Source organism: Ursus americanus, chromosome 12 (assembly GCF_024610735.1).
Source record: "Ursus americanus isolate L20-20 chromosome 12, mUrsAme1.1.p, whole genome shotgun sequence".
Classification (NCBI taxonomy): domain Eukaryota; kingdom Metazoa; phylum Chordata; class Mammalia; order Carnivora; family Ursidae; genus Ursus; species Ursus americanus.
The window spans coordinates 58,190,030-58,209,415 of record NC_142138.1 but is presented as its reverse complement, the minus strand read 5'-3'; the positions used below and the strand labels follow the sequence as shown (position 1 = coordinate 58,209,415).

Genomic DNA, 19,386 nt, shown 5'->3' with positions numbered 1-19,386 from the left:
GCTTCACGGAGCTGCAGCTTTGATATTCTGCGTTCTTTTTTTTGCACAAACTTATACATAAATTAGATATATAGGTATTTACAGACTTTTGCAAACCAAGAGGAAAAAATGGCACCTCCAGTTAAGGGAAACTTCAGAAGAGATTGGGGAAATCAAAAAAAGGGGAAGGAAGCAAAAACCTCAGACAAGCTAGTTCAGTGAGCCAGGCTACCTGGTGGACGATGAACGTGAAAATCTATCTTACCCAAACTGAAAGCTCAAGATACATACTTCCTATTGGTCCTGGCAAGGACCAGTAGAACATCCATCACACACACGCAAGTCATGTCAGATTCCCTTGTCTGCTGCAAGTTACCGGGGGGCAAAAACTCAGTCACACGGACTTCCCGCCTCAGAGGCTGTGGGACTTACGAAGCAGAGTGCTGGCTTCGCCCCTGCTGCTCCGAAACATGCAGGCTTATCCTGGAAGCCCAGCTAAGACCCAGGCCAGGCAGGCATTGAACCAACAGAAGGGAGATTTTCCCCAGAGTACATTTCCTTTTTAAGTCAAGACCCCTCAGAGCCTTAAGACCCCATACATATGGCCTACAGGCAAGATAAGGGACCTTCATGTAATTCTGAAAAGAGTCCTGTCATATCACCAGCATCAGAAACACAGCCTCAAGATGGAACTAGGTGGAAGCAGAGGTGTCCAGGGATCTGAAGGCCAGGTGCAGGCTCCCGGAGGCCTCAAACTGAAACCTACCAGAGACAGTCTCCTTGCCTCTTCCCCAGCAACGTGGGCTCCCGGGCCCCCCAACACACTCCTTCCCACTGTGAAGCTGACTGCTTCCCCAGGCTCTGGGCACAGAGCTTTCCTCAGTCCCAACCATCTACCCTTGCGAGGGCCCAGAGCAGCCAACCCCTCTCGGACCCGGCCCCTCCCTCCCTAGCACTGAAACCGGTTTGGTGGAGGGAGTGTGATCCAGAGATGCCGGGGCTTCTACTGCAATTACATCAAACCCAGGGACACAGGACAACTTGTCACCCCAGCAACCCGGGGCCCTGGAGCACGGCTGAAGCAAGCCCAGATTGATGTGGGGGAAAAACACTCTGGATAAGTGCCAACTCCCCGCTTCTCTCCCTCAGGTGGGAAAGGCAGGCAGCCTGGCAGGGAACAGGTGGGTGATCCAGCAATGCTGGCAGGAAAAGCCACTTTCCAGACCTGAGAGATATTCAGGGGCCTTATTTCCTGCAGACACGGCAATGGGGATTGGTTTTGCTTCCTTTTAATGTAAACAGAATACACAAACACGTTAAAAACCCCACCATGACACAAGAGAATACAGAGATTTATATATAGGTATTTACAGACCCTCGCAAACCAATAGGAAAAATGGCACCTCTGGCTAAGGGAAGCTTCTCCTCCTACCCTACCCCTGTCCAAAATCAAAGCACTGAGGCAGCTGATGGAGCCTCTGCAACTGCTTCCGGACAAAACTTAGCAGGAGGCCAGAATGACATCAGAAACCCCTCAAAGCAAAACCAAGATTCCGACTCTCTGGCCCCGGCCCTCATCCTAAGCCCTCCTCCTTGGCAGGCTGACACACCAAGGATTTGTGTGTCTCGGGAAGAGTCAGCGTGACCCCTGCAATTCAGATGCAGTGGCTTCCCAGCCCACCCCAGCTTTTCCCAGCCTCAGGCCGAAAGAGAAATGAGCTGCAACCAACCATGTCCAAGAGAAGAGGGTGGGGAGAAGTGGAGGAAGAGAGGATCCCAAGCACAGAGCGGACTGCGCTCAGAGCAGGACTCGGGGAATCAGCAAGGGGCCAAATCTGCCCCCGCCCCCAGCCCAGCGCAGCCTAGGGAGGGCACAGTGGGGCTGTGCTGCCACCTGGAGGGAGGTGGGAGCACTGCAGCCACGGAGAGGACAGCCCCTGGGGCACCTCCAGGTCACCCCCTCTTTCCTTGTCAGTCCCCTGCCCAGGAGCCTCACTGCAGCAGCTCCTCCCACGAAATGGGCTTGGAGAAGACCTCCCTTTCTAACCAGAGGTCATAGTTCATCTGGAAGTCCTCAGGGAGGTCCACCCGCTGGCCCAGGACACTCTGCAGGCAGTTGTCCACAGGCAGGAAGTCCGGGTTGCTGTGGGCCCGGTCGTACCGCCGGGCGTTGAAGCGCTCGATATTGGCACGGAGGGCACATTCCTCTGCCTGGAAGTCCCAAGGCCGGGCATCAAGATCTGGGACAAAGCAGGAAGACATGTTTACGGGCCGAGCCCTCGTGGCAGCTCCCTCTGGTTCACTGAAGCGCCGGGCCAGGCTGACCCTGGCTTGAAATGCTGTCAGCTCAGAGCAGGCAGGAGACCTCCGAGCCCCACCCTCAGGAAGACTGACAGGACTTTTTTACTTCGATACAAAGGAAAATCAGGTAAAAAGAGAGAGGCCAGATCGACAGAGAAAGAGGCCACACTGCAGTTTGGAGGGACCCAGCGAGGCAGAGCCACAGGCCCAACATGCTTCTCTGAAAGTCACATTCTCCCTGGTTCTCTGGGATGGATGGCAGGAAGGTGCAGATCCCCTCATTTGATCATTCTCTCAGTTCCCTGACCAGCGACAGGGGGTCACTCTGGCCCCACACAATTCACAGGGCACTGGGGTGCTGATGTGGTCACCTGGCCGTGGGGCTGTGGGCTAGGACCCGGAACGGCCCGGCAGAGCACTCAGGAAAGCCCAGGAAGAGCCCGCCCCGCTTGGAGGCCGAGGCAGCCGCCCGGCGGGGAAGAACACATGCAGATACTGAACAGTGACAGGTACGAGGGAGGCGTGCTGCCAGGAGCCAGAAACGTGGGGGACACAGAGCTAATGGGCCAAGACCCCTGTGTGTGAGGGAGGCTGAGCTGAAGGGAAGCTGGATCAGATTACACAGGAGGGGAAGGCACTCGGGGCCAGCCTCACACGCCTTGCTTAAGAGTTTGGCTCAAATTCTCAGGGAAATCAGAAGCTAATGAAGGATTTTACTCAGGGACTCAGCACCACAAGATCTGCTTTTTAAAAAGATCACTGGGGCTCAGTTTGAGGCACTGATAGAGGGGAAGAAAAGGGGGGCAAGGAAGCCATCAGGGCTGTGAGAACTTCAGTGGTCAGAACTGAGGCAGTGGTAGTGGGGAGAGAAAAGACGGGCAAGTAAGTGTCTTGTGACAGTTTCTGGAAAAAGAACTCCTTCAGGGGACAGAAGAATAGGGGGTGACAACATGCGCCAACCCCAGGCAGTTCCTCGAAGTCCCTCCTGGAGCTCCTACCCGGATGCGACAGAAGCAGGAACTGGACTCTGCGGGCTCCTCGGAGGGAAAGGCGCCCCGTCGGCTTCGCGCCAGAGCCTTACCGTTGCCGTACGCCCAGTCGTCGTTGAGCCGATGGCGCACCTTCTGGTAGATGGCCGACATGGTCTTCATGTTGCTCTTGCGCCACTGGCGCCCCAGGTACTTGGTCTGCACCTTCAGCAGCTTCAGCACGTACAGCTGCAGCATGGCCTGCTTCACCTTCAGGGCCCGCTTCAGGATGGGGGCCGACTTGAACACCACCAGCATCTGGGGGGGCCGCGAGGGGACCGTGCTGAGGCAGCGATGGGCGCCCGCGCGACCACCGTGCTGCCCACCCCCTCTGGGGCTACAGGCAGGGGCACCGACCATCTCCGTCTCCCCGACAGGGGTTTCCGGGACAGGGGCTCCCACCGCTAAAACCGCGGGTCATCGTGAAATCGGAGGGAAGCCGTGAACTTGCCCACCGCGAGCATTCCTACGGGCACGTTATGTAAGATGTCCAAGGATTCACAGACCTCCCCACCCCAAAGGCATCCTCAGACTCAGGGTTAAGGGAGACTCCCAGAATCCTGGCTGTGTTACCACTGGAGATAAAGAGCACACAGAAAAATCCCTCCTCTAAGTGTCTACAGGCTTCAGGGCAGGACTGAGCCTCTTGCAGCTTTCAGTGCAACTCAACAAGGAACCAGGAACAAGCCATTAAATCCAAGGTTGTGGCTACAGGCGAGTCTGGTGAGAAGGGTGTAGGGGCAGCAGCAAGCCCGCCCCGGGGACGCCCTGGGAGGGGACAGCACGGGGTGTGGCCCTCTGCCGTGACTTCCAAGTGTGTGCCCGCTGACTGCGCCAGCTCACCATGGTCCTCGAATGCTTCCATTTTGTCAGCTTGTTTAAGATCCGAAGCAAATTGATACAAGAAAAGAGGTTCCTCCAGCAGAACTGGTTATTGTCACCTGCCTCCTGCAGGAAGAACCCGGGCACAGTTATAACCCTCACAGCTGCAGGGTGCTCAGCAGTGACCCGGCCCTCACGCCTCTCTCAGAGCTGCCGGGCCTCTCCTCGGCCTAGAGCTTGGCAAGGGTAGGGGAGCTCCCTAGAATTTTTCTGCAGGAAATGTACAGCATGATTTTGGGGACTGTGCCCTTAGCCCCCACACCTGGGGCACCCGCACCCAGGCTCCCTCAGAGCTGTGCCCCACAGAGATCCAGTGTGGGAGAGGGAAGCCACTCGACCAGGTGAACTCTGGGTCAGCAGCCCCTGAAGACCACGCTCCTGACGCACTACTCCAAGCTCCCTCCTCTGGCCTTTCTATGCCTTTTCAGTGCTTTAAAAGCCAGCACTCAACAGTGAACACCTCTATCCCCGTGTCGGGGGAGGCAGGCCCTCCACCACCAGCCCTCACGCCAAAGGAACGGCTGGGGAAGCACAGAGCCACTCACCAGACTCTCGGCGGTCAGCTCCGGCAGCTCATGCACCACGCAGTGGGGGTAATCCAGGACAGAAATGCTGCCGGGAGCAAGAGAAGGAGGGTGCCCACCCTGAGCAAAGGCTGGCAGCTGGCTCCCGGCCTTCCTCCCTCACGTGTTGGGGAGTGGAAGCAGGACTCTGCCTTGTCTGCACCCCCCTTGCTCCCCCAGCGACAGGAGGATGAAATCCCCGCTACCAGAGAACTCATAAGGTCCCTCCGTGGCCAGAGACCAGCCGGCCATCTTGTAAAGTCCAGAAACACTGCTTTCCCCACAGCAATGAGCCTGGGGCCGGAGGGAAGATTTCTCAAGGCAATTAATGTACCTCAAGCCACTAGTGGAGACAGTGTCCGGCCGGGAGCTCACCCTCGGTGCTCCATCAAATACAGTTGGCCCCAGGCGAGGGGGGCAGGGGTAAGAGCAGATGGGGCTTAACAGTGCACATGGCAGAGCCCCTCAGAGAGCAGGAGGCCCGGCCAGTCTCCTCAAAAAGGCACCGAACAGTGAGGACAGTGCTAGAGCCCAGGATGAGAACCCTCCCACCCAGGCACAGGCCGAGTCACCTGTCACTAGAGTAGCTAGACTCAGACTGGACACACTGGCATGCTCCACAGCAGGGACCGTGTCTCCTTCATCTTTGTGTCCTGAGGCCTGGCAGAGCGCTGGCTTGTAGGGGCTGAACGGGCTCAGGAGGAGAGGCCCGCCGGGAGCCCTGCCATCGGGCCATACCCACCCCTTCCTGCCCCCTCATCCTTATCACCTGTTCTTGGCGGTGATGTAGGACATGATGTTTTGATTGAAGAACTTTAGGATCAAAGGGATGCAGTTGGCAAACACCAGGTGCTGGGCCATGTATTCAAACTGAAACCAACAGAAAAAAGTTAAACCTGCCCTTTACGACCTCACCCGCTTCCCCCCAATGAGAACAGGCCTTGGTTGGAGGACTGTGTCTTAAAACATTCATGCAGAGCTCAAGGGGGTTTGGAAGGTCAAGGCCTCAGGTCTCCGGGGCTGGAGAAGCAGCACTGTCTGAGGCCCTGGCCCAGTGAACAGGTACCTGGTAGACGTGGTTCAACTTAAAATGCTTGAGCAGCAACAGCAGGACAGCAGAAATGGCCTTAACAATGACCTCTTTGTGGCGGTTCACATCCACCCCCAGCTTCATGCTCTGCAACACCGTGGTGCTGGAAACACAATTCCCCGGTGAGCCACCAGCGCGCACGGCACGGCCTTTCTAGGTGCTCGCCGGAGAGACGGGAGTCCGGAGCCTTCCCTGGGCACCCCCACCTCCACCCCCACGGACATCCAGAGATCCAGCCCAGGCCTCCTCCCACCCGCCTCGCAGGCCACCCAGCTCAGCACAGTTTATTTCTTGTGAGGCCCCAACCACATTCTTAGCCTGTTTCCCTGATTTCCTCACAAAATGAACTTCTCCTTTTCAAGTTCTTCCTAAGCTTTTGCTACCAACTTGGGTAGGAGGAACTAGGGAGGAACTTGGGTCTCTCAAAGTGTATTCTGTGGAATACCAGTACATTGAGATGTTTCATACTATGGCGAAAAAGGGGCTTTGGAGTCAGATAAATTGAAGAAGCATTGAGTCGAACTGGTTTCTTAATTCAGGGCTCCTCACTGTAAATCTCTGTAAGGGGAGAGCTAGTATGTGACTGGGGAACCCTTCTTCCAAGATCATCAAGATGGCCTAGTGTTCTGGGACACTCCCTTTAGTGTTAGCCAATCCCCGCCTCCTCCCACACCTGGCTGTCACTGCCAGACTCAAGGGTCCCAGCCCCTAGGGAGCTGGGCTCAGAGCTGGGTGGCACTGGCAGGCCGGTGGGAGGTCAGATCAAGGCCCAGGTCATTCTCAAGGCAGAAAATGATCTCGGTGTGTACTCTCATATCGAAGTGATGAAGTCAGTACCCCAGGGAAAAAGAACCCCTAAGGATTTCACTATCGCCCTGAGATATCCACAAATATTCTCCATGCCAAATCACCAGTGGACAGGAAAGAATCCACCCCCAGCTCAGGTTCAGCGGCTGGCTGGTAGAGTGTCCAGAAGCCAAAGCTACACGTCCTGGATGTCCTGATCACACAGCTTTCGAGGGACGGTTTCAGGAAACATCGAACACAGCCTGCTTCATTTTACAGAAAGGGAAATGGCTTCTCCCCAGTTCACTCAGCAGCACAGTCTACATCCGAATCCAGGCTGATGAATCCACACGAAGCCACTTTCCCAACCAGTAAAACTACATATTTAATTCGATACAGTGTCTTTCTTCTGAGCCAGGAATACCCTACACTTAACCTACAGAGAAACTGAGCCAAAGGGAGAAACAACCTGGCAAGACCAGGACCGAGAGCAAAACACTTCCCTTTCCCCTCTCCCCTGCGGCCCCTGACCTGCTCCGTTCACGGGCGCACTACTCACGGCATCTCCTCAGGCAGGACATCTGCTAGGATGTTGATTGAGTCCGTTTTGGCCTTTGAGGTGGGGGCTGCAGCCAGCAGGATCTTGAGCAGCGCAATCTGGGCGGAAGGAGACCCAAGCCCTGAGAGGCGGTCCTCCCGGAGGAACTCAGGTGGGCGGCAGGAGGGGCTGGAGGCCACTGGCAGGGCCTGCTTTCAAGGCCAGTGTGGTGGGGAGGGCCACCAAGGGGGTCCCAGACCCAGAGCACGCCCGAGGCGGCGGCGACCCCCCAAAAGCAGGCGCACTCACCATGTACTGAGGCAGGCTGGGCAGCAAGCCTTGGTAGAGGGTTTCTGCAGGTACTTGCTCCACTTCCTCTTCTCCCTTTGGACACAACAGGTACAAATAAAAAACCCCAGTCCGGACTGGTCTGAGCCAGCTCGCTAGGTGGCCAGAGGAGCCTCTGTGAGTAGCGATGTACATGACGTTGGAAACGACAGCAAACCTTGAATACTACAACGCGTGAGGCCTTTTACCTGTGACGACTCAGTCCTTACTACAACCCTGGGAAGAAGGTCCTGTTCTTCTTCCCATCCTACAGGCGAGGAAACTAAAGCATGGCGGGATGCAGGCACTTGCCTAGGTGGCCACCCAATGAGTGGTGGAGCCGGGAGTATGACCCTCACACTAGACACACGCCACCCCTGCAGGCAGAGTGAGACTGGGAGCCTGGAGGGCAGGGCCTGGGGCAACTCTGCGGTCTGGGCCCAGGGCAGTGCCTGGGAACGGCCGGGGGTCTGGCGGCTCGAGAAGGTGTCAGACTCACCCCGGAGAGAGGCGAGCGAAGGTACTCCTCCTCCATCTGTGCCTGGACCTCTGCAATCGACGTGTACTTGTGCTGCAGGGAGAGCAGAGAAACGCCTCTCATGCTCTGGCCAAAGCCCCCCTACCCTGGCAAAGACCCCACTCGATTTTCTTCAAACACAATCTTCTCAAAGAGGGCTAAGTCACCACAAAGATCCCAAACTCGAATCCTGAAAGATTTTTCTAAGTGGGCACGTATTTCTTAAACCCAGTCTAAAAAGCACTTAGCAGATTAGGAGAAAACGAAGGAAAGAAGGGGCTTTCAGATAACTAGAGAGACAGGAAAAACCAGTAGAGGGGGCATCAAGGATTCAGAAAATCCTAGCAGCCCAGGGCCCACTTAGCCCACTTACACTATAAACCTCAAAAATACATTTCAAAAACATATCAACAGTTCGACTCCTGACACGTTGTCAGGGAAGACACCTCCTCCCTGCTCTCCCCTGCCCCTTTCCACACACTCACTCCTCCCTTCCCTGACTGCCAAGTATCGGGGGGAGGAACAGGACTTCCTGAGCCCAACCCTCTTCTCTTTTCTCTTCGGAAAAAAAGAAAGCCTATGTTCCCTTCTGCTCCTCAACCAGACTTAGCAGGGATGCAGCACTGCCTGGCCCTGGGTAGGCGAGTCTGCCTCATTCTGGAAGTGAAGCATTAGGGTGTACCTCGTTGCCGTGTTCTTACGCCTCACTGTCCAGTTGCTCTATCAGCAATAAAGCTGATGTTTCGATCTCCATCTGCCTACGCCTCCATCTCAACCGCCTTAGAACTTGGACTAGGAAAAGGGAGGGCTATTTTTCAGGCCCCTGAAAACTCCAACTATCAAGTACTATCTTTAACAAATTCCCAGTGAAGTCCCCAACAAAAACGCAGCTAGACTAAGTAGAACTGACAAAGAGCTGTAATAAAGGGTATCACCGTGGTCTACCCAGGCCTCCGCCCCAGGTTCCTTCAGGCAGACAACAGTCTTAAAAGGTTATTCCCAACGGCTGCTCTCACTTTACTCACCTGGGACCAAAGTAGGTCAAAAGCTCACCCGAAGCCACCTACCTGTTTCAGAGTCTTGATGCTTTCGTGGATTGGCCTGGGCAGCCCCACCACTGTGTTCGTGTCACTGGAGAATAAAGAAAGCCCTGTGTTAAGCCTAGACATCGATTCACCTCGATCCCCAAACAAAGGCCAGGAGAATGAACTCCCGTCACCCTTCTTCAAAAGGAAGCCAGATCACACTCACCTGCCTAGAGTGTAACCTATAAACTTGCTGCGGCTGGACTCGAGGAACATCTCAATGTCTTTCTCTCTGCCAAAGAGAAAGAACGAGTTTTTTATTAAATGTTATTTCAAAGTGTCATGGTCAATAAAACATAGAATGCCCAGAAATTGTGAAGCCAGAAGAAAGGGTCTCCCACCATTGTTTTTTTTAGGGGGAAAAAAAAAAAGACAGAACGAACTAATGAACTGAACTCTTCAGACTGCTTTAATGTCCTTTATAATGTTGTTGGATCAATAACCTGAAAATACACCATGTGTAACTAGTTTACCTGTCCAATTAAGGTGCTACGTCAAACCGAAAAGCACACTTTATTCAGCTAACAAGTTTGTTTGTCAAAAGAATTTCTCAAATATTTAAAGTTATTACAACAACCAGAGCTACCAACTACGGATATTTTCATATGCGTCCCGAGTCCCTGGCTTAAACAATCAGCACATCCTGCGTTTTCTGATGACTAGTTTTGTATGGCCACCACAGATCACTGAAAACTGGGGTTTCAGATCTAAAAACTGACTTCTGTACCCTTTCATATGTCCGCCTATTTCTTAAGTTGGTGCCTCCTCTCTCTCTCTCTCTCTTTTTAAAGATTTTATTTATCCATTTGAAAGAGAGAGAGCGAGCGAGCACAAGCTAGGTGACAGACACCGAGAAAAGCAGACTCCCCACTGAGCAGGGAGCCCGATGCTGGGCTCGATCCCAGGACTCTGGGATCATGACCTGAGCCGCAGGCAGATGCTTCACCAACTGAGCCCCCCAGGCGCCCCTAGTTGGTGCCTTTTCAAACAGGTATCCTTTCTACATACCCAGGTAGCTTCCCACCCATTGATTCATGCACACATGTATCAAACACCATAATTACAATTCTAAAAACTCTTCCTTCATCTTTAATTCTCTCTTAAAAACCACATACAACCCCAGGGTGAGTGGAGATGGGTTCGGTTGAATGTCCTGGTTTTCATTCTTCCCTAGTCCCCTCATTAGTATGGCTGACCAAGAGCTAACTCATATAACTGACTCAAGAGCCATCCACGGGTCTCTCTGAGCAAGGCCAGCGCCCTGAGACCTCTGGGCCAACACAGGGTACTCTAAGAGAGCTTCATCCCAGAGCCGAAGTCAGCCTGGCCCTGAAGAGGAGCTCCTGTGGTGACTCAGGCCAGGTGCCAGGCCCGGGGACGGAACACCTCCGGTTTTAGGAGCCAGGAGTGTGCCAGACGTCTGAGCCTCACCTGACCTTGGGAGCCCACGGAAGCCCCTTCGGGCAGGTGAGCCTGTCGGTCTGAGGGTGCTGTAATGGGGGAGGCATCACTTCATCCCGCTCAAGGGGGAAGGTCTCCCCCTCCAGACTGTTGTCGTCATCATTCTCCTCTTCCTCTTCTCGAGAGTCATCAGCCTTGTAGGGATCCCGCTCGTTGAAGGCATCCAAGTTGTCCTGTTTTATCAGCGCCTGAAAACAGAGGGACGGGAAATCAGACAAGTGCCAACCAAGCAACCATTAAGGGCAAGGAGGCTAGAGAGGCTGTAACACAGAAAGGTGGTAGGCGGACCCGAGGGCAGGGGAAAAACCTGAGAGGAAGTCAAGGCTGGGCCTAAACGACAGAGCCTTTCTTGCCCCAGTGCCTCGAAAGTGCCATGCTGTAGGTACCCACATAAACTGGACCCCGGGCTAGAGACACAGTGTCCCTGGCCCAGAGGCCTTCATTTGGACTAGCTGCTCAGCAATGATTTCCAACAGCCCCGCTCACCCAGGGATCATGCTGCCACGTGCTGAGCACCTTGAGACCCTCGGGACTCAGCGGGGACATCCGTCGCCCTCACCTTGTGCTCCCGACGGCCCCGCTTCTGCTGCTGCTCAATCAGGTCCGAGGCCGACGCTGGCGGAGAGGCAGCCCTCATGTTGCGGACCACCTTGATGCTGTCCTCAGGCAGCGGGGGGAGGCCCAGGATGGTGCGCTTCTCGGCCTTCATGCCCTGCAGCTCCTCGAAGCCGCCCAGTGTGCACTGCATCGTGGACAAGGGGTGCGCCGCGCTCAACACCTCCACGAGTGGGTCCCTGAGCCCTGACACCGCGACCCACACCAATCCCCGAATAAGGGACTAAACCCACTCACACGAGGATCCAGTGACACCAACGTGGGAGCAGAGAAAACAGACCAAAGGAAGGAGACATGCAGGCTGACCAAGCTAGTGGAAACGCCTAAGCTCTGTACGCATGATACACTCTTCCCGTCAAGAAGGCAGACGGGAGAGCCCACCCCTTCAGGTTCCTAGAACAGTCTGTGAGACTCATGCTTCAAAGGCTGTACATGCCAGTCTTTCAGACTGGGGATATGCTGTTAGATACTCAAAAAAGAAAAAGAAAAAGAAAAAGAAAAAGAAGAAGAAAAAGAAAAAGAAAAGCTTCCTATCAACATGCCCTGAGAAGCCAAAACCCCAGTGGCATTCAGCTTTCGTCTCTTTCGTCTCTGGCTTTAGGGAGGCTTCGTGAGGAACCAAGAGGACGGCTGACCAAAATAAAACGTGCACACCACTCTAAACTCCCTGAGCCTGGCTCCGCAGAGTTGGCCTGCTCTGGAAGGAGGAGGTGAGCCCCAGGGAGGCGCGCGGGGGGTGGGGGGGTCCCACCTGCAGCTCCACTCTCGGCTTCAGTCACTGCTCCAGGTGGGAAGGGCGCTGGGCTTGGTTGCTGACAACGGCCCCCAAGCCAAGGGTGCTGGCATTCCTTCCCCAGCCAGAAGCAGGCTCTACACCACCCCCTGAGGAAGACGGCACTTGCTTCCTTCAAGTGACCTCTGACTGAGGGGCCCCTCACCCCAGCTCTACTTCTGCCTCCTACCGCTTCACACACTCCAGGTTCAGAAGCAGCCCGTCTGGGGAGAAGGGAGTTTTACGCCTAGAGAAGCAGCTTGCAGGAGTCAGGCAGCCACAGCCCATTCTGACCCCAGGGCCAAGTCCTCTTGGGCTAGAGTGAGGCAAAGGTGCTGTTTTGTTTTGTTTTAAACCGAAGTTTATCGTTAAGTTATATATTATTTATATATAGTTTTTCACATAACTCAACGTTTAAAAGGGTATACAGTGAAAAGTCTCCCTCCTGCCCTGGCCCCTAGCAGCTCCCCTTCAAGGAGGTGCTCACCAACACTGTCTTCCAGAGCAGCAAGAGAACTTTCTTCATGGGGAAGTGAGGGGCGTGGCCGCTGCAAAATTTAGTCACCATCCCAAACAGCATGATGGCAAATGGTTCATTGTTGTACAGGGGGGAACCTAGAGGCAACACAAAGGGATCAGGACCACCAGCAGGAACAGGACCCTCCCAAAGGCCAGCAGCCTCAGCTTCCAGGCAGGGCCTCAACACCCCAGGATCTCCAGGGCCCTACCCAGCTCAGCCCTGAAGGTCTGCCGCATGGTCCTCCACTCAGCCTTATCGCCCTCACACTCCTGGTGAACAGTCTCCACGATCAGGGACATGATGTTAAGCAGGACCCTGGGAACGAGAGCCGGCCCGTAATGGTGCAGAACAGGGAAGCAAGGGAGCGTCCTGGCTTCTCCACGGTCCAGCTAACGTGAGGAAAGGGCACGAAGGCTAGCTGGTGGCAGAGGGCTGGGACGCAGAGAAAACCGGCAGTCCCACAGAGCGCCCTTGGCGTGCCCTTTCTTGTCCTCTGTTGTCAAGGGTATGAGCAGCTCTTACTCTGCTTTGCATTCCAGCATCAAGCTAAGTGCTTATCAAGGCAGGTGCTTCCCCAACGGCTGCTGAACGGGGTAACATGAACAAGAATGGCCCAGAGCACTTCTGGCCCTAAGCCTCCTGGAGCAAGACGAGCTCAGAGGTGGGCTGAGCTGCAGAAGTAGGTGCCAGGTCAGATGAAGCAGCGCAGGGTGACGGCGAGAACAAGCAAGTGCGACCGTGACGGGGTGGAAATCGGGAGCCCGCGGGCAGTGCCCAGGGACCCAACCACGGGGAGAACGCCACGAACACCCAGTCTCAAAACTCCCAAACACACAGAGACAGACGCTAAGCCTCACAAAAATGGGAGGGTGACCTCATTGTTCAGCAGCTGCTGTTACTTCCCGTGCGGCCACAGAACATCATGAAGGAGACAGGGGTCAAGCTGTGCACCAGGGGGTGGAGCCCAAGGAGCCGGTCGTGTGTCTCACCAAACACAAAGCGCCACCCCACCAAGCTGTCAGCAGCAGTGTGGGCAGGAGCCGCATGTTACTGTGGCTCTCTTACGTGGCTTCGCCCTAGATTTCCTGCAGGGTCTCAGCCCAGAGTCCCACTGAGGGAGAGCCCCCTGCAGGGCGGACTCGGGACACACGGAGATCGGCATGCACAGAAGGAGCGCACACATAGCGACGGCCCCGAAGACGCCCTCCCGCGCCCGGCTCTGATCTCACTCTCGGGGAGCCCAGGTCGGCCTGCCTCACCTCAGGTCTGTGCTGTCGGCCAGGGAGATGGCCGGCTTCCTCACCGCGCTGCTGCAGGCCGCACTGTTGCTGCAGGAGAGATCTGGGAGTCAGGCCTTCCTCCAGGAAGGAAGACGAGGCGTGGCCCTGACAAGGGCCGCCCAAGGGGCGGGATAAAATGCTCTAAGTGCTTCGCCTGCGGCCACAGTTCAACCTCACTGGTCAGCACAGAGCCTGGGACCACACCGTCAGCCCCACTTGGCCCGTTCACCCTGCTCGAAACCACTCAGTTCTGCCAGCTCTGTCCCCTCCCCCCTGCCTCCCCTCCCCGGCTCCAGCGCCTCAGAAGAACTCACTCTATCTCCATGTTCAGAAGCTCCACCAAAGCATTGAACGTGCCCACCTCCAGGAGCAGAAAGATGTTGTAGCGCATCCAGGACTGCACCTCTGCCTCCGAGCTGCACTCTCCGAAGGTGCCTGCAAACCCAGCGCACGGCTCACTGAGTCCCTCCCAGTGTCCGACTGGACGTCACTGGTCAGCGTCAGAGGTCCCAGGGCCCGCTCAGTACCTTGGGCAACGTAGAGGATTGCTCGAGCCACCTTGAGTCTTTTCTCCCTGGCAGTGACTTCCAAGCCATCCAGGAGCCTCATGGCATGGGTACGGTGCTGGTTGGTATCCAGCTCGGTCCATTTCTTGTCTGTTACTGCGGGGCAAGAGACCAGTGATACTTGAGCCCAGAAAATCCTCACAATGGAATGAACACGATGTTAACTCACCAAATTCAAAGACTACCCCAAGACCAGAAAACTTAGAAAGAGAAGTTACTCTGTAGGTAAGGTGGAAGGTCACGCTGCTGCTCTACGGATTTCTAGACTGAAACACTGCTATTTTTGATGCGAGTTCAATCACATAAAGCTTTTCCCTCCCAGTACTCACACTCTGAAAAGCCACCACCAGAGCACCAGCAAGCCCACCCTAAAGGTCACATGGGGCCTGGAACCGTCATGGTCCAGCAGGTTTCTTGGGCCAGTCCAGGATGACTCAAGTCACTTAGATGACTAAGAGAAACCCTGCAGCTCTCAAAATGCAGGGTCAAAGGAATCAAGAAGTGCGGGGAATCATCTCACCATGGATCCGGAAGTCCTCCTCAAAGCATTTGCGATTCATCAGGAATTCTGGCCCTTCTGTGTAGCTGTAAAGTTCTGTCAAGAACAAAGTCTCATTAGCTCCATGTCCACGTTCCATAGCAGGTCTCATACGGAACAGAGAATATAAGGCATTTGCCTCTAGACCCCACTCTGTCCCTGAGTCACAGTGACTCCTGGACTACCCAGTTACTAAGGGAGTCTTAGTGCTTTGACGTGCACAATGCAGAGTGCTGACTCCCCTTGCAGCAGATAATCAGAATGCCAGTTACACATCACCCCAGGCATTTCCAGTCCGGTGCACATCAATCCCACGACGCCATGCGAGGCGGACGGCCACCACGAACATGTGTCTCTCGAGTGGCCGTGACCTCTACCTGGGACCTGTACTACAGAGGCCTGAGAAGCAGCTCAGGCTAGCCTCACGTTACATGTGAGTAGCGGTGGCAGCCACAGATGTGCACAGAGGCAGGCACACTTGGGCATGCCTCATGCATGACCTACTGCTCTAGGAGAGACCACTGTCAGGCGGACAGTGCACGGCCAAGGAGCATCACCGTCTGCGATTGGCCCACAGCCAACTGAGCTGACCACACAGCAGAGGTGCTTCGCCAAAGTAAAGGAAAAGCCAAAGTCATGAGATACACAGAGCTTGAATCCCATAATTAACATGTTTCTATATATTATATATACATATATATATGTTTATACAAATGATACATATGTATATATATTGTCACTAGCTAACCAGAGGAAAAAACAAACTCCAAAATGACATTCTATGTTAATTTTATCAAAGACCAACTCAGGAAAAAAATAAAACACCCCCAAATAATAAGAAGGTCCGTGCTTTACCCGAGAGCTCTGCAGCCCACTTGTCTGTGTCAGCATACTCAAACTCGAGATCTGGCGACTCGGAATAGCCCTGTGGAAAAAAGGAGACAGTAATGCAAAAAGACCGCTGTGAGTGTTTTCCAAAAGGAGGAAATACATATGTGTCCAGAGATGCCGCTGTGTTACAAGACACCACCGCCTCCACTTTGCTGGGGTTTTATCACATTCTGTCTCTGGGGCTAGCTCAGGTCTCCCTCTTCAGCCCTTGCAGAGCACCTTCCACTTTTCCTTAAGAGCACAACTTCTAGTTATATACCAGCAGGTGACTGTTTAGCGTCTGCCTCTCCACGACACTGCAAGTTCCCCGAGAGGGAGAACTCTGTCCACTCTGCTCACCAGTACTTCACAAGGCCCAGCACGCTACCTAGCCTGAATGAATGAAGAGTTTATACTCACACAAATTCTTGTTAGATAAATGAACACAGAGCTTCTATGTATTCTCTGCAGTGAATGACCCCTTCCACATGGTGCTAAGATTCCGGAAGCCTTGCTTCTTTCTGGCTAGTAGCAGGCCAACCGCTCAGGACAAAATGAGTATTGACACTCTGAGCTTTCCTGCCCTTCTCTCAAATTTCAGTGAGAACTGACAGACAGAGAAGGCTGCAGCCTAACAGAATGGTTTCCCTCCCACACACAGGGGAGAATGTGACAAAGAGAATCTTTTCATTGCTGGCAATAGGTGACCGCCGAGAACACACCATCTTGAAAGCCTTGTGCTGGGAAGAGAGAAGAGGTGACAAAGTAGGTAAGGCCTCAGGCTTAATCACAAGCCACTTGGGAAGACAAAGACCACCCACAAAATGACAAAACAAACCCACAGACACTGAAAAACATGAAGAACTCTACTCTGTCAGAGGCAACAGAGTGTACACTTCCACAAGTTACTGAGCTCCAGTTCCTTCATTTATGGAACGGGGATGACAAAAATCTATCTTGAAGGTTTTTAAGGACTAATCAAAATTACGTAGTGCACAGCGGGCTCTCATCAAGTGACGGCCTCCCTGTCCTCCAGGCATTGGTCAAGTTCCCAGACTACTGAGTCCAGCTATGCCCCCAAAATGCCGAGCGCAGCACCGGCATCTCTAAGAAAATAAACTGAAACAGCTCTCTCAGCTTAAATGTGTTCACTGGCTGGCTTTCCATGTGTTGAGTCTATATGGAAATGAAAGGGTAGAAGGAGAAATTTAAAGGCATCAAAGGGTATTTCTTTGATCTTTCAAAGCCACCTAGGAAATTTTTAAACTGTTTTTATAATTTTTTTTTTTTTAAAGATTTTATTTATTTGAGAGAGAGACAGCCAGCGAGAGAGGGAGCACAAGCAGGGGGAGTGGGAGAGGAAGAAGCAGGCTCATAGCGGAGGAGCCTGATGTGGGGCTCGATCCCATAACGCCGGGATCACGCCCTGAGCCGAAGGCAGACGCTCAATGACTGAGCCACCCAGGCGCCCCTAAACTGTTTTTAAACTGTAACTCCTCTCCTGATGAAGGCGGGGTCACCCCCACCACTTTCATAATCCTCCATCACCCCACCAGGCAAAGGCTCCTAAAAAGTCAGCTTCATTGCTTTTTCAAATAATTCACCTCGAGCTTAGAGTACCTCTGTTTTGGACTTGCCAAATGTTGACACGTTTTACCAGAGGTTTGCACTTGCCAACAAAATACAAAAGCTGGAGCAGAACTGATCTCACTTATCATCAGCCTTTGGTATGACCTGGACAAGGAGGAATTCCCTCTCGTTAATAAGCGCCTCACTGCTGATCAGCCTCTGAGTTATCTCTGGTGAAGGAGACCTCACAGTAAATACTCTGGGAACGTACTGATTAAGAAGCCCTAAAATGCTGCGACGTGTGTGTCTTCATTCATGAAATCTACATTGGGAGGGAGTGGGAGGAATTCTTTAACTCGGGGTGAGGTGACTAGTCAGCTTCAGACTATGGTGTCTCCGGAACCGGAGGAACAGCCCACTAGCAAGAAAGGGAATGCTGAGCCCTAATGCCTGTTTACAATGTGTATTTGTGATCGTTAACAGTTCGGCATCAGGCGCACTAGGCACTGTCAAACTACGGCCTGGACCTGTAAATAGCTAAGGTCAGACTGAATAGGGAATGTTACCCCCTCCTACTCTCAAAATCTCCGGGCGCGTAGTACTATTAGTGATAATTAGCTCCGTCCGGCTTCCAGCTCCCTTCCCGGCCCACACACGACGCCCACTGCACGCTGCGGAGCCCACAGGACCAGCGGACAGAGATGATTAGGGGTCCGGGTGCAGCTGCCCGCCCCCTGGAGCGCGCGCAGACCACTGACTCCTCACCCCCGAACTGGGGCGAGGGGTGGCTTCCCAGGGTCTGGGGCCTGAAGGCCGCACCCTCAGCCCCGGCTCCAGAGAAGCAAACGAGGAGTTGCCGGCCCAGGGAGATTCTGGCGAACGGCGGAGCTCGGGGATGCGACCCCGGCTTCACACCCCCCGGCCCCGGGGATGCCAGCCTTGCTCCCTGCTCCTTTCGCTGTAAAATGACAACTCTCCCACCGGTCCCTGTCCAACCCTCCGGGAAGCACAGCTGGAACCCGAAAGCGGCCCCGGGCCCGGGTCCCCCGCCGCCAACCGCCCAGTGCTATACTCGCCCCCCGAAGCTCCTGACCTCCGAGTCTTTGCGCTGGTTGCGGTTGAACTCCCGGGCTTTGCCCCCGGGCAGGAGGCCCCCGCCGGCTCGCGGGGCTCCGGGCGGAGGCTGCGCGGTTGCCGGTGGCGGAGGTGGTGGTGGCTGGGGCTGTTTGTTGTTCATGATCAGCGGGCCAGGACCGCCGGCTGCCGGCTCCATCTTGGCTGCTCCACACCCCCGGCTCAATTCACGGACTGTACCCGTGATGTAACTCTCGCGTGATTTCCCCCAGGAACGGTCCCTGGTCGCCATATTAGGTGTGGCGGCAAGTGCTGGAAGCCATCTTGGCTACCCAACACCTCGCGAGATTCCCTGCGCCGGGACTCTTAACCTTTCTCTGCGCTTTTGGTTTTCACCCCTTTTCAGTACTTGTTCAGGTGCAGTTTTACCTGTGAGTACTCCCATAGCTCCTTAGGTCAGTTTAGTTGCCCCCATCTTGCTTTCAGTAGCTTTGCCCTTGTCACTGTTACAGCTCTGTTCAAAGCTTAGGGGATATGACAGTGAACAAAATGGGCACGATAGCAGTCTTCACGGAGTTTACACTCACGTGGGGGAGATGTGCTAAACAAATGAATAAATCAATAAAACAATTAGAGTTGTGACAAGCATGCATTCATCATTCATTCAACAAACAATAAATGTCTCTGTGCTTCCAGGCAATGCGATAGAATGGGGAGCATAACAAGTTTCGGTGCTAATGGTACCTAACATAGTACAGAGAGGGAGAGGGACATGATGAACGATGAGCACGCAAATACAGTATTAGAGAAATAAGTGTTGCGAAGAACAAAAGGAAGTGTAAGGGGTTAGGAAGTGGCAGTGGTGATGGGACGCATGGCTATGTTAGGTCGGATGTCCAGGGGAGGCAAGCCTGAGAGTATGATTTTAAATGAGTTCTGAAGGAATGAGAATCATGCAAAGAGTCATGGAGCAACTGAAGCAGAGAGATCTGAGGTTGGCGTGGCAGGTGAGTGAGCCAGGGGAA

The 19,386-nt window shown here is 54.1% G+C and overlaps 1 protein-coding gene across 1 annotated transcript; it reads right to left on the bottom strand.

Moving 5' to 3' along the window:
* Window positions 1-1,252: 1,252 nt before the first annotated feature.
* STRIP1 (striatin interacting protein 1) lies at window positions 1,253-18,582 on the bottom strand. The gene is made up of 21 exons (XM_045801554.2): window positions 18,381-18,582; window positions 15,704-15,773; window positions 14,831-14,905; window positions 14,272-14,406; window positions 14,059-14,179; window positions 13,724-13,792; window positions 12,673-12,779; window positions 12,432-12,559; window positions 11,117-11,299; window positions 10,528-10,745; window positions 9,263-9,328; window positions 9,079-9,142; window positions 7,994-8,065; window positions 7,477-7,551; window positions 7,189-7,286; window positions 5,820-5,946; window positions 5,523-5,623; window positions 4,736-4,802; window positions 4,152-4,256; window positions 3,362-3,566; window positions 1,253-2,219 (listed from the first exon to the last, which is right to left on the bottom strand). The coding sequence occupies exons 1-21, from the start codon at window positions 18,558-18,560 to the stop codon at window positions 1,972-1,974; spliced, it is 2,514 nt and encodes an 837-aa protein (XP_045657510.1). The 5' UTR covers window positions 18,561-18,582; the 3' UTR covers window positions 1,253-1,971.
* Window positions 18,583-19,386: the final 804 nt, after the last annotated feature.

Coding starts and splice junctions, on each gene's coding strand:
- STRIP1 (XM_045801554.2), bottom strand. CDS start 18,560: ATGGAGCCGGCAGCCGGCGGTCCTGGCCCGCTGATCATGAACAACAAA. Junction 12,560..12,672: donor GACCTTCAGGGCTGAGCTGG/GTAGGGCCCTGG, acceptor TGTTGCCTCTAG/GTTCCCCCCTGTACAACAAT. Junction 8,066..9,078: donor GCATCAAGACTCTGAAACAG/GTAGGTGGCTTC, acceptor CTCTCCCTGCAG/CACAAGTACACGTCGATTGC.